The 14,103-nt window shown below is 42.5% G+C and overlaps 1 protein-coding gene across 3 annotated transcripts in view; it reads left to right on the top strand.

Moving 5' to 3' along the window:
- The window catches only part of zfr (zinc finger RNA binding protein), a 97,890-nt gene that overhangs the window by 34,335 nt on the left and 49,452 nt on the right, over nt 1-14,103 (top strand). For all 3 annotated transcript variants that reach the window (XR_015757909.1, XM_043687475.2, XM_043687472.2), the window contains one exon: nt 9,066-9,254. Coding sequence is in view for 2 of the 3 variants with exons in the window: in XM_043687475.2 (XP_043543410.1) it covers nt 9,066-9,254 (189 nt within the window). In the remaining variant the exon portion in view is untranslated. The remainder of the gene's footprint in view (nt 1-9,065; nt 9,255-14,103) is intronic.

Below are 14,103 nucleotides of genomic sequence, written 5' to 3'. Positions count from 1 at the left end.
CAATTTTCCACATTGTTGGGTAGCTGCCAGTGTTGTAATTGCACTGGAACAGCTTGGCTGGGAGAGCAGCAAGTTCTGGAGTAAACATCTTCAGTACTGTTGCCAGAATGTTGTCAGGGCCCGTAGCCTTTGCAGCATCCAGTAACCAATCTTTTCTTGATATCACATGCAGTGAACGAATTGGCTGAGAACTGGTATTTGTAATGTTGAGGACCCGGGGGGTGAGGGGAAACTGAGATGTATCATCCACTCAGCACTCCTGGCTGAAGATTGCTGCAGAAGCTTCAGTCTTGTCTTTTGCACTGATGTACTGGGCTCTCCCATCATTTCAGGATGGGAATATTTGTGGAGGCGCCTCCCCTAGTAAGTTGTTTAATCACCCACCACCATTCATGACTGGATGTGGCAGGACTGCAGAGCTTACGTCTGATTCATTGGTTGTGGGATTGCTTAGCTCTGTCTATCACTTGCTGCTTATGCAAATAGTCTGATGGCTTCACCAGGTTGACACCTCATCTTCAGGTATGTCTGGTGCTACTCCTGGCATGCCCTCTTGCACTCTCCATTGAACCAGGATTGATTCCCTAGCCTACTGGTAATGGTTGAATGGGGTATATGTAGGGCCATGAGGTTACAGATTTTGCTGGAGTACAATTCTCCTGCTGTTGATTGCCCACAGTGCCTCATGGATGCCTAGTTTTGATTTGCTTGATCTGTTTGAAGTGTGTCCAGTTTAGCACAGTGGTAGTGCCACACAACACTATGAAGGTTATTCTCCGTATGAAGGCAAGACTTTGTCTCCACAAGGACTCTGGTGATCGCTCTTACCAATACTGTCATGAACAGATTCATATGCAGTTGGTAGATTGGTAAGGATAAGGTCAAGTATGTTTTTTCCTCTTGTTCGTTGCCTCACCACCTGATTTAGTAGGAATGTCCTAAACTTTAGGACCCGATCGGCTCGATCAGAGTACTGCTTCCAAGCCACCCTTGGTGATAGACATTGAAATCCCCAGATTGCGTTTTGTGCCCATGCCTTCCTCAATGCTTCCTCCAAGTGTTCAACATGAAGGAGTACCAATTCATAAGTTGAGGGACAACAGTAGATGATAGTCAGCAGACAGTTTCGTGGCACATGTTTAACCTGAAGCCATTAAACTTCATGGGGTCTGGGGTCAATGCTGAGGACTTCCAGGGCAACTCCCTCCTGATTGTCTACCACTGTGCTGCCACCTCTGCTGGAACTATCCTGCCAGTGACTCCGGACATATCCGATGATGGTGGTGTCTGGAACATAGGTGTACTCATGGAATCATACCTTACAGACAATGTCAGGCTGATGCTTGACTGGTCTGTGAGATCGCTTTCCCAATTTTGGTATTCGCCACCAGATATTAGTAAGGAGGACTTTGCTGGGTCGACATGGCTGTTTCAGCTGTTGTCTTTTCCGGTGCTTCAGTTGAAGGCAAGTGATCTGTCTGGTTTTGTTTTTTTTGAGACTCTGTAGCGATCGGTACAATTGCTAGGCCCTTTCAGAGGGCAGTTGAGAGTCAACAACATTGCTGCAGTTTAGAGTCTCATGTAGGCCAAACCAGGTGAAGATGGCAGATTTTCTTCCCTGGAGGACATTAGTGTTGTTGTAGTTCTGTTCGCAAAGCTGGGAATTTGTGTTGCAGACGTTTCGTCCCCTGTCTAGGTGACATCCTCAGTGCTTGGGAGCCTCCTGAGAAGCGCTTCTGTGATGTTTCCTCCGGCATTTATAGTGGTTTGAATCTGCCGCTTCCGGTAGTCAGTTCCAGCTGTCCGTTGCAGTGGTCGGTATGTTGGATCCAGGTCGATGTGCTTATTGATTGAATCTGTGGATGAGTGCCATGCCTCCAGGAATTCCCTGACTGTTCTCTGTTTGGCTTGTCCTATAATAGTCGTGTTGTCCCAGTCGAATTCATGTTGCTTGTCATCTGCGTGTGTGGCTACTAAGGATAGCTGGTCATGTCGTTTCGTGGCTAGTTGGTGTACATAGATGCGGATCGTTAGCTGTCTTCCTGTTTGTCTTATTTGGTGTTTTGTGCAGTCCTTGCATGGGATTTTGTACACTACATTGGTTTTGTTCATGCTGGGTATCGGGTCCTTCGTTCTGGTGAGTTGTTGTCTGAGTGGCTGTTGGTTTGTGTGCTGTTATGAGTCCTAGTGGTCGCAGTAGTCTGGCTGTCAGTTCGGAAATGCTCTTGATGTATGGTAGTGTGGCTAGTCCTTTGGGCTGCGGCATGTCCTCGTTCCGTTGTCTTTCCCTTAGGCATCTGTTGATGAAATTGCGCGGGTAACAGAACAGCCAGGGAATTCCTCGAGGAAGCGCTTCACAGGAAGCTCCCAAGCACTGAGGATGTCACCTAGACAGGGGACGAAACGTCTGCAACACAAATTCCCAGCTCGGCGAACAGAACCACAACAACGAGCACCTGAGCTACAAATCTTCTCACAAACTTTGAACATTAGTGTACCAGATGGGTGTGTCTGACAGTTGACAATGATTTCATGGTCATCAGTGGATTCATAATTCCAGATTTTAAAAAATTGAATTCAAATTCCACCATCTGCTATGGTGGGTTTCAAACCCAGGTCCCCAGAAGATTACTAAAGTCTCTGGATTAATAGTCTAGAGATAATACCACTAGGACATCGCCTTCCCTATATGCCTACATCTGCTATACTCCTTAAAGGATTCACTTCATTCCAACTGTGTCTACCTGACTTATGCTGCCTCCTTTGTAAAATTTTGCATGTGACACAAGACAATTTTGTGCAGATGGGAACAAATTTCCAAAACAGCATAATGACACCGAATAGGAGGGAGGGATAGTATGTTAAAGTGTGAGGTCATTCACTTTGGATTTGAGAAATACAAACTGCAATCCTTTATTTAGTGGTTTGAGTTTCTGAATAATGGAGGAGCCAAGTGTTGTGTGTTTATCTGTGCATATCATTAATACATAGCAGCACATTATAAAAATGAGGACATCTGGCTTCAGTTCCATTGTACCTTGCACAGTGCACATTAGCTTTGGGTACTGCCTCTGGTCAGATTTGTCAGTTGCAGCGAGTTTTCAGCGTGAAAACTAAACCTGGTTTGTATTACCTTTGGTTTTGAATATGATCTAACTTTAGATGCTATTAATGGACAGGCATTTAAAAGAGCAGTTGGGATTTAGGCATTCTTGTGCAAGAGTCACATAAGTTAATATGTAGGTACAGCAAGATCAATATGGCTAATGGAATGTTATTTTTTTCTTAAGAGGAAATGAACATCAAGTTAAGAATGTTATGATTCACTTATATAAAGCATTAGTGAGACCATAATTTCAAATTCTGTCTGGACTTCTTATTTAATGAAAGGTATGTATCTATTGGAGGCACTTGGGAGAAGGTTTACTCAATTAATGCATGGACTGAGTGGGTTGTCTAGAGGAATGATTGGACACGTTGGACTTGTTTTCACTAGAGTTTAAAAAAGTGAGGAGTGATTTTTATTGAAGTATTCAAGATTCTGAATGCCTTTGACAAGGTAGCAAGGAAAAAGATGTTCAGTCTGGATGTAGGTTTGTTCGCTGAGCTGGAAAGTTCAGTTTCCGTTGTTCCATCACCATACTAGGTAACTAACCTCCCGATGAAGGTGGTATGTCTCCTGATGCACTGGTGGTATGGCCTGCTTTTTATTTGTGTTTAGGTTTCCTTGGGTTGGTGACAAAATTTCCTATGGTGATGGCATTTCCTGTTCTTTTTGCAGGGGTTGGTAAATGGGATCCAAGTCCATGGGTTTGTTGATAAACTTCCGGTTGGAATGTCATGCTTCTACGAATTCTCACGTGTGTCTCTGGTTTTTCCCAGGATGGATGTGTTGTCCCTGTCGAAGTGGTGTCTTTCCTCATCCGTACGTAAAGATACTAGTGAGAGTGGGTCACGTCTTTTTGTGGCTAGTTGATGTTCATGTATCCTGGTGGATAGTTTTCTGTCTGTTTGTCCATTGTTGTGCTTGTTTCAGTTCTTGCACAGTATTCTATAAATGACATTCGTTTTGCTTGGTGTCTGTATACTGTATTTTAAGTTCATTAGCTGCTGTTTGTGTGTTGGTGGGTTTTGGGCTACTGTGCTATTGAGAATTCTGAGTAGTCTGGTAGTTATTTCCAAGATATCTTTGTAGGGGACAGTGGCTAGAGTTTCTGGACATATTTTGTCTGCATGTTTTGGGTTTGTCGCTGAGAAATCGGCGGACTGTGTTCGTTGGGTACATGTTCGTTTTGAATACACTGGTTTTCCTCTGCTCTTCATAGTTCCTCTGCTGCAATGTGTGGTGGCTCGTTGAAATAATGTTGTAATGCAGTTTCGTTTGCTGGGATGATTACTCCTTAACACCCCATTAGCCAAAAGAATAGCAGAGCAAAATGGCACAATGTTTAGAGAAATTATTAATGACAGCCACAACAGACTCCATAAGTACAACTGGGAAATTTCGAGCCAAAAACTTTTACTCACTAATGCAACAGACCATGAATGGACAGACACAGTACAACAAACCATTGACATTAGACAGCAACAAACACAGAAAATGAAAAAATTAGAACTGCGGAAAAAACTAGACAAACTTGCACAAAATAACACAGACAAGACAGAAGCATGGATTTAAAAAAAAACTTATCTGACTGACTCTTAACAGACACTGAAAAAGCCGTCTTAGTAAGAGGATTAAGTTACAACTTTCAGGATGTGGACAAAAAAGACATCTTAGCAACATTAGAAGCAACACTGAAAGACAACAAAGTCACAGAAGAAACCCAGGAAATCATCAGACAGGCAGTCCCACCAACCTTAAGCAGTACATAAGAAAGGAAAGCATTAGGACTGAAAAAAGATAAAAACATTGTTATCCTACCTGCAGACAAAGGACACTTGACAGTCATTTTAAATCAAAGGGACTGCATTGAGAAAGCGAATGCACTGCTTGCAGATACCAACACTTATCAGCAAGTGATGATAGACCCGACCCCACAACTGGAGAACCGAATCACGTCTCTACTCAAAAAAAACTTCAGAAATTTAGAGAAATAAATAAGACCGACTTCCAAAAAAATGAAACCAGATGAATCCAACAGACCATGCTTCTACAGATTACTCAAAATTCACAAACCAGGAGCCTCCCTCAGACCCATAGGCTCACTACCTGGAACACCAATTTACAGATTAGCCAAGGAACTACACCAAAGATTAGATTAGATTACTTACAGTGTGGAAACAGGCCCTTCGGCCCAACAAGTCCACACCGACCCGCCGAAGCGCAACCCACCCATACCCCTACATTTACCCCTTACCTAACACTACGGGCAATTTAGCATGGCCAATTCACCTAACCTGCACATCTTTGGACTGTGGGAGGAAACCAGAGCACCTGGAGGAAACCCACGCAGACACGGAGAGACTAAGTAGAAGACTCACACCACTCCATCCACTCCTCCCAAGAATTCCTGAGGACTATCAAAGACACCAAGATTGAAGAGGATGAAATAATGGTCTCCTTCAACATCAACCTGGCCAAGGGAACACTGACTATAGTATTAGAAGAACACCACCAACTTCATCAGCAAGGACAATATTGTCAAGCTAGTGGACCTATGCTTTACCACCCACTTCGCCTTCAACAACAAAACTTACGGACAAACCAATGGAAAAGCCATGGGATTTCCAATATCGGGGTTCTTAGCAGAGGCAGCAATTCAGAGACTCGAACAAACAACTCTGCCAACCATCCAACCCAAACTTTAGGTCTGATATGTGGATGACACCTTTGTCAAAAACAAACCAATTGAGAGGAAACCTTCAAGACCATCAATAATACTCTTGCTGGCATAAAGTTCACAAACGAGGAGGAAAACAACAACAAACTGCCATTGCTAGATGTCGCAATAGAGCAAACAGCCAATGGGGAACTTGAAACCAGCATCTGCAGGAAAACAGCATATACGGACCAAATACTGAACTACAGAAGCAATCATTCCACAAACGAAGCTGCATTAGAACATTATTTCAACGAATCACTACACATTGCAGCGCAGAGGAAAATCACCTATACAGTGTATTCAAAAAGAACAGGTACCCAACGAACACAGTCTGCCGAATTTTCAGCAACAAACCCAATCAAACAGACAAAACACCTCCAGAAAGCCGAGCCACTCTCCCCTACATCAAAGATCTCTTAGAAATAACTGCCAGACTACTCAGACCTCTTGGCATCATGGTAGCCCACAAACCCACCAACATACTAAAACAGCAGCTAATGAACTTGAAAGACCCTATACAGACAACAAGTAAAACTAATGTCATTTACAAAATACCTTGCAAGAACTATAACAAACACTACATTGGACAAACAGGCAGAAAACTAGCCACCAGGACACATGAACGTCAACTCGCCACAAAAAGATTTGATCCATTCTCACTAGTATCTTTACATACGGATGAGGAAAGACTCCACTTTGACTGGGACAATGCATCCATCCTGGGATGAGCCAGAGAATGTGAGAGAATTCGTAGAAGCATGGCATTCCAACTGGAACTCTATCAACAAACACATGGACTTGGATCCCATTTACCACCCCCTAAGAAAAAGAACAGGAAATGACATTACCACAGGAAATTGCATCACCAACCCAAGGAAACCTAAACACAAATTAAAAAGTGAGCCATACCACCAGTGCTTCATTGGGAGGCTCACTGATGATGTTACCTAGTATGGTGATGAAACGACTGAAACCAAACATACCAGCTCAGCGAACAAACCTACATCTAGAACCTCAATCTGAGCTAAAAATCTTCTCAAAACTCGCTAAGGATGTTCAGTCTTGTGGGTGAATTAGAACTAGGGGACACTTTTAAAATTAGAGTCTGTACTTTTATGACAGATGAGGGGAACTATTTCTGAGGATTGTGCGAATTTGGAACATAGTGCCTCAGAAGGTAGTGGAAGTGGTCCCATTGACTATTTATAGAGAGAGAGTTGGATGGATTCTTGTTCGGCAACGCACTCAGAATTATTGGGATTGTTGGGAATGTGGAATTCTGAACTACATTCTTGTTCTTACTAAGAAATTATTATTTTCCCTGGATTGTTGAATCCAGAGCAACTGGATAGAATCTTAAAGTTTGAACAACTGAAACCATTTTCTTCCTGTCTTAAAAATAGATGTCTCTGGGGTGTTGGCTTACTTGAAGCTTTCAAGACTGAGGACAATAAATGTTTATTGGATATCGATATTCAAGACATATGAAACAGATTTTTAAAAATGGATTCAAGTTACAGATTAACTGTGATCTGATTGCGATCATGTTTGAGGGCATGTAAAGAGTTGAATTTAAGAGAGTTAAAACATTTTACTGGACAATATCTAAATGTTAAGAGGTTTGGAAGAATTGGGGATTTAAAAAGAAACTTCCCAAAATGAAGTTTTGAGAGAGGTTGTAGTAAGATGCACTTAAATTTGGATTTAAACTGTTTTGTTATCTGAAGAATGATTTGCCAAATTAGAAATTTGCCTAAATTCTGCTAATTCCCTCATGTATTTTTTTTTAAACCAAGCATTATCATGTTTCTGTTTATGAGGATATATATATATTATGCTGCATCATGTGTTTTGGCCATGTCACCATTATTTATCCTTTATTCTATTAACTATCTATTTACTATATTAGGGCAAAATTCTTCTTGTCCTGCTGAGCGTTGTTCAGCATCCTTGATTCTCTGATCCTTTATTATCTTATTTCCTGTAAATTCTTTGGCTTCCGTGTCGGTGGAGAGGGTACAGCATGGGTTCACCAGATGAGGGTCAAGGATGAGAGACTGCAGTCAGGGAAGAGATTTGAGATATTGGAATTACTTCCAGTAGAGCTGGGAAGGTTTAACAAATTGTGAAGTTGTGGGTGTACCTTTTAAGAGAGTTAAAAGCAGCACAACGCCCTTACATAGCACCAAATGTTCTCAATAAGGCAACAATGTAACACTGGGTCAAGCAACTTGATTAGTTCGTTGCCTCGAGACAAAAACAAATTTTAATTTGGCCAATCAGTTTAAATTATACCCTGGGGAAAAAAAACAATTTCCAATCAAGTTTGAATTGAGTGTATTGACTATCTTAAAAGCTAATGACACAATTTGATGTTCTGTGATATAAGACCAGGGGAAAATTGAACAGTTGAAATGAGAACTGCCAAGTCTTAGCACGTAACAGACTGCTTGAAGAAAAATCTCTCTTAATTTCAATCAATAACCTGTGACGCAGAAATTCCTAACAGGGAGCAAAGACGACACAGGAAGATCTGAAGACAAGAACCTACAGCTGCTTGGTTTTGAAATAAGTGTTGTTTTGTAAATATTAATTGGGAGTTTTATCAGACTAGTATTATGGAAGGGAAGGTTAAAGAAAGGTTAGAGAAAGAAATTATAAATAGCAGTTAATTATTCTCTGTTATACTTTAAGAAATAAAGTTGTTAATTTTTTACTTTGCATAGTTCTTGGCCACTCGAACATTTACAGATTACTGCACGGGATAAATCTTTTGTGTTGCTGGTTTTTAAATTAAGCAGGAGAGCTTACCCATGTCGTAACACTTGAAGATTGAAAGATTAATCTGAGTTACCTGTATTTGAGCATCTGATAAATCTTCAATTGAAAATTGTCAAACGAGGCTCTTGTTTCAATTTTATTATCCTTTCCATCCACTCTGGGGGATTAATTGAGGCACAAACATTGTATATTTTAAGGTAAAAAATATGTACTTGAGTTAGAGTATTATGTAGGAATCTAGGGAAAGGTTATGGGGTCGTGCCATTAATTTTGGATCATTGATGCACATAGCACAGCTTCTATCAGTTTAAAAAATGTTACTAAATTTGCTAATAGTTCTTAGAGGTCTTTTTCTCAAAGTAGACAGCAGTCTTGATGTTGAGTTGGCTTGTACCAAATGGAAGAAATTACTAGTGGTTGAATAACCAAGCGAGAGAACTTCTGTTTCTGCTTCACTAGACTTACAGGGAACATTTGGAAGGACAGAAACACAAAAAGAAGGAAGCTGCTCTGAAAACTACTAACCAAAACAGCAATACTGGAACAGCTCGTGGCATTCAAAATCAACTGCGTTGTGAACTCTGTGATGTTTCTTGCACTGGAGCTGATGCTTATGCAGCTCATATTCGTGGAGCAAAGCACCAGAAGGTACTTGTATAGTTAGCAATTTCAACATCTTTCTGTTTAAATATTTTCAAATCTGAAAATGGTTAATATTTTTTCAGTATAACTCTAATTGAGCCTGAATTGGTTGTCAACTTTTGAGAACAAAATGCAACCATGTCTTTACTTTAATGATTCACGGTTATTGCTTTGTGGAGGTTGACTGTCAAATTTGGGACTTCAGATTATGTTTTCGTTTTGTTTTGTCTTTATTGAAAAATAATGTATAATTCCAGAAGCATGCTCTCCCAGTTTTCCCTTTCCCTTTGACAACACCCTCTAGTGTCTGAATGCTGTAACTGCTTGTCTCCCAGGGAGTTTGGGATGAGCAAAAGATGCCACCCAAATTATTAAGATAAATAGAGCCATATCTTCTATTCCCATCACAAATTCTATGTTTTAGCCCCCAAACTCATCCCTCTCCTGGCAAGTGTACTTCAATCAAAATGAGTTTCTCATCACATATTGGTGCTCAAGGAAAAGGCCTTTTTCTTATTATTCATTTATGGGGTGTGGGTGTTGCAGGCTGGCTGGCTAGTATTTTTATTGCTCATCCCTGGTTGTCCCATGAGAAGGTGCTGGTGAGCTGTCTCCTTGAACCATTGCAGTCCACATGCTGTAGATTGACCCACAATGGCCTTGGGAAGGAAATTCCGGGATTTTGACTGAGGAACAGTGATATTTTTCCACGTCAGATGGTGAGTGGCTTAGAGGGGAACTTGCACGTTGTAATTTACCCACATATCAGTTGCCCTTGTCCTCGATGGATGTAGTTGTGTGTTTGGAAGGTGCTGTCTGAGAATCTTGAGTGAATGTCTGCTGTTACGGATTGGTGGTGGAGGAAGTGGATATTTGTGGATGTGGTGCCAGTTAACCTGGCTGCTTTGTCTTGGATGGTGTCAAGCTTTTTGGAGTGTCAATTTGAGGTCATCTGAAACTTTTCTTGTGTCTTATTATTTCTGCCTTTCATTCCTGAGCTTGGTGACTTACATTGGCTCCGATTTCATTGTAAATTTAAGTTTTTTTTTGTCCAGTTATTGTAGTGACAATGGTTAGCACTGCTGCCTCACAGTACTAGGGAGCTGGGTTCACTTCCAGCCCTGGGCTGTCTGTGTGGAATTTGCGCATTCTCCTTGTGTCTGCGTGGGTTTCCTTAGTGTGTTCCAGTTTCCTCCCACTGTTCAGACATGTGCAGGTTAAGTGGCTTAGCCATGCAAAATTGACCATAGTGTCCAGGGGTGTGTAGGTTAAGTGCATTAGACATCGGATGGTCCTCTGAGTTGGAGTGGACTTGTTGAGCTGATGGGCCTGTTGCCACACTGTAGGGATTCTACAACTCAATTACTTGTCATTGACCACCCCTCACATCTATTCCCTCATACAGCACCCAGGTATCAATATTCCTGCAATTCTGGTAGTCATGCATATTCCCCAACTGTAATCCTCCCATTGCTGACATTTGTGTCTTCATCTGCTCATGTCTTCATTCCTAGAATTTTTTCTTAAGTCCTTTTCGCCCTTTTTCCCCCCTTTAATTTGCCCCATAATACTTGCTTCTTTGGTAAATGTTCCCCACTCTACTAATCCCGTACATCGGTCAGGATCCAATTATGTTGGTGCTTTTAGTGGGGAGCAGTTAATCATTTTACTTCTATACAGACACATGTGGTTTGGACTTATTCTGTTGTGAAGACTGGATAACCGAATTCTTTAAAAACTGTATTTGCAATAACCAAACTTGCACAGGCTTACCTTTGCAGTAAGTGTTGTGACTGATAACGTGATAGACTGAGGTGCAACCAGACGTTTGCAGTGTTATTATTAGCATGTATCTGTTGAGCATGGGATGTTGTGATCTGGGCTGAGTTTGTAAGATTTTTAACAGTACTTTTATCAATTTGAACAAAACTACTGAGCAAAATGAACAGAATATTTGCATCCAGGGTTTTGGGTGTGATGGTTTCCATTTATTATCATTGCACAGATGACAATATGCCATTTTGTACATTTATGGTATGCTTTTTGATTCGTTGCCTTATGTCAACAAATCAAACCTGTGAAGTCCTTTTGAATTTTTAAATTATTAAATTCTGTAGAAGTTGACAAACGTAATGCACTTAAGAAGTAAATTTAGGAATGAATAAGTTTACGAAATCTCAGAATTTGTACAGAGTAGGAGGCCATTCAGCAATCACATCTGCACTGGCTCAAAATGAGCAATTCCTCTGTCTTCTGTTCGTAGCATTCTTCCTTTTCAGTCTAATTCCCTTTTTAACAACATTTGGATTGGGGGGGATGAGTGAAAGCAAAAAGTAGGTTGCATTCTAGTGAATTAGACCATAAAGGACCATTAGGCCCATGATCACCATTCGATCATGGTTGATTTGTTTTTTTTAACCCTATTCTCCTGCTTTCTGTCTATAACCTTTTTGATTCCCTCACTAATCAAGAACTTATCTATCTCGGTCTTAAAAGCACTCAAGACGCACTTTTCTACAGACGACAGTGGAGGCCATGCGTTCCATAGATTCACCACCTCCTGAAAAAAATTCCTCAGTTCTAAAGGTTTGTCCCTTCACTGTGAGGCTGTGCACTTGGGTTGTAGTCTCTCCTGCTGATGGAGACATATTCTCCATGACCACTCTAGATAGGCCTCTTAATATTCTGTAAGTTCAGTGAAATTCTCCCCTCATCTTTCTAAATTCCCACCAAGTACAGATCCGGAGTCCTTGCCTGCACCTCATATATGACAAGCCTTTCATTATTCTTGCAAATGTTATCTGGCCTCCAAGGCCATCATATCCTTAGATATGGGGCACAAACTGCTCACAGTATTCTAAACGTGGCCTGACCAGAGCCTTATAACAGCCTTAGCAGTACATCCCTGCTCTGTGTTGTGGCCCTCTTGAAATAAATGCTAACATTACATTTGCCTTCATAACTGCCAATTGAATCAGCATGTTAACCTTTAAAAGAATCCTGATCTAGGACTCCCAAGTCCTTTTTTCCTCCAGATTTCTAAAGTCTTTCCCCATTTAGCAAATCGTCTGTGCCTTTATTCTTTTCTTAAAAGTGCATACCTCACATTGTGCCACATTGCATTTCATCAGCCACCTCTTTACTCCCTCTCCTAGCCTACCCAGGTCCTTCTACAGCCTCCCCACTTCCTCAGCAATATGTCTCTGCATTTATCTTTGTGTCATCTGTAAACTTAGCAACAATGCCCTCAGTTCCTTCTTCCAGATCATTAATGTATAATGTGAACAGTAATGGTCCTAACACTGGAATTTCACTGGCTGTAATCCTGAAAAAACCCTTCTGTCAGTCAATCAATCTTTTATCCATGGGGAGAAAGTGAGGACTGCAGATGCTGGAGATCAGAGTAGAGAGTGGTGCTGGAAAAGCATAGCAGGTCAGGCTCGATATTTTGGGCAAGAGGCTTGCAGAGAGATAAATGGGAGGGGGGTGGGGCTTGGGGGAAGGTAGCTGAGAATGTGATAGGTAGATGGAGGTGGGAGTTAATGATAGGTCGGTGGGGGGGGAGGGCGCGGATAGATTAGATTAGATTACTTACAGTGTGGAAACAGGCCCTTCGGCCCAACAAGTCCACACCGAGCCTCCGAAGAGCAACCCACCCCGACTCATTCCCCTATATTTACCCCTTCCCCTAACACTACGGGCAATTTAGCATGGCCAATTCACCTAACCTGCACATTTTTGGATTTGGACTCTGGGAGGAAACCGGAGCACCCGGAGGAAACTCACGCAGACACAGGGAGTATGTGCAAACTCCACACAGGCAGTTGCCTGAGGTGGGAATTGAACCTGGGTCTCTGGCACTGTGAGGCAGCAGTGCTAACCACTGTGCCCATTAGGTGGGAAGGAAGATGGACAGGTCATGAGGGCGGTGCTGAGTTAGAAGGTTGGAACTGAGGTAAGGTGGGGGGAGGGGCAATGAGGAAACTAATGAAGTCCACATTAATGCCGTGTAGTTGGAGGGTCCCAAGGCGTAAGATGACGCGTTCTTCCTCCAGGTGTCGGGTGGTTAGAATGTGGCGATGGAGGAGGCCCAGGATCTGCATGTCCTTGGTGGAGTGGGTGGGGGAGTTGAAGTTTTCGGCCACATGACGGTGGGGTTAGTTGGTCTGGGTGTACTGGAGATTTTCTCTGAAGCACTTTGCGAGTAGGCATCCTGTATCCCCAATACAGAGGAGACAGCATTGGGATCAATGTATGCAGTAAATGGCATGTGGAAGGCTCCTTTGCGGCCTTGGACGGAGGTGAAGGGCGAGGTGTGGGTGCAGGTTTTACAATTACTGCGGTGGCAGGGGAATGTGCCGAGAGGGGAGGGTGGGTTGTTGGGGGTCATGGAACTGACCAGGGAGTCACAGAGGGAATGGTCTTTATGGAAATCAGATAGAGGTGGGGAGGGAAATAAATCTCTGGTGATGGGGTCTGTTTGTAGGTTGGGGAAATGGCGGAGGATTATGCGATGTGTACAGAGGTTTATGGTGTGGAACGTGAGGATCGGGGGGTTCTGTCCTTGTTGCAGTGTTCTGCCCCCATAGCTGCTGCCGTCGCAACCACTTACCTGAACACCACTGACAGAATCGCCCACGACATGTTACGCCCTTTCCGCCTCTGGATTCTACAGTCGCCACTTCCGCCCCCTCCGATGCCCAGGGTGAGCTTCACTTGTGTAAATGAGGTCACCCTCTACTACCACTCCCACTCCAGTTACAGTCTCCACCCCCACTGCCTGCTCCAGCCATATACCAGGTCCTAGCCCCCAGCCCTGCCATGTTTTCACCATCCACCCAGACCACCCTGTCAC

This window comes from Chiloscyllium plagiosum, unplaced genomic scaffold (assembly GCF_037043375.1).
Source record: "Chiloscyllium plagiosum isolate Xiang-an unplaced genomic scaffold, Cpla_swu_hap1 HiC_scaffold_1, whole genome shotgun sequence".
NCBI lineage: Eukaryota > Metazoa > Chordata > Chondrichthyes > Orectolobiformes > Hemiscylliidae > Chiloscyllium > Chiloscyllium plagiosum.
Note: the sequence above shows the minus strand (reverse complement) of the source record. Positions and strands in the feature narration are given on the sequence as shown.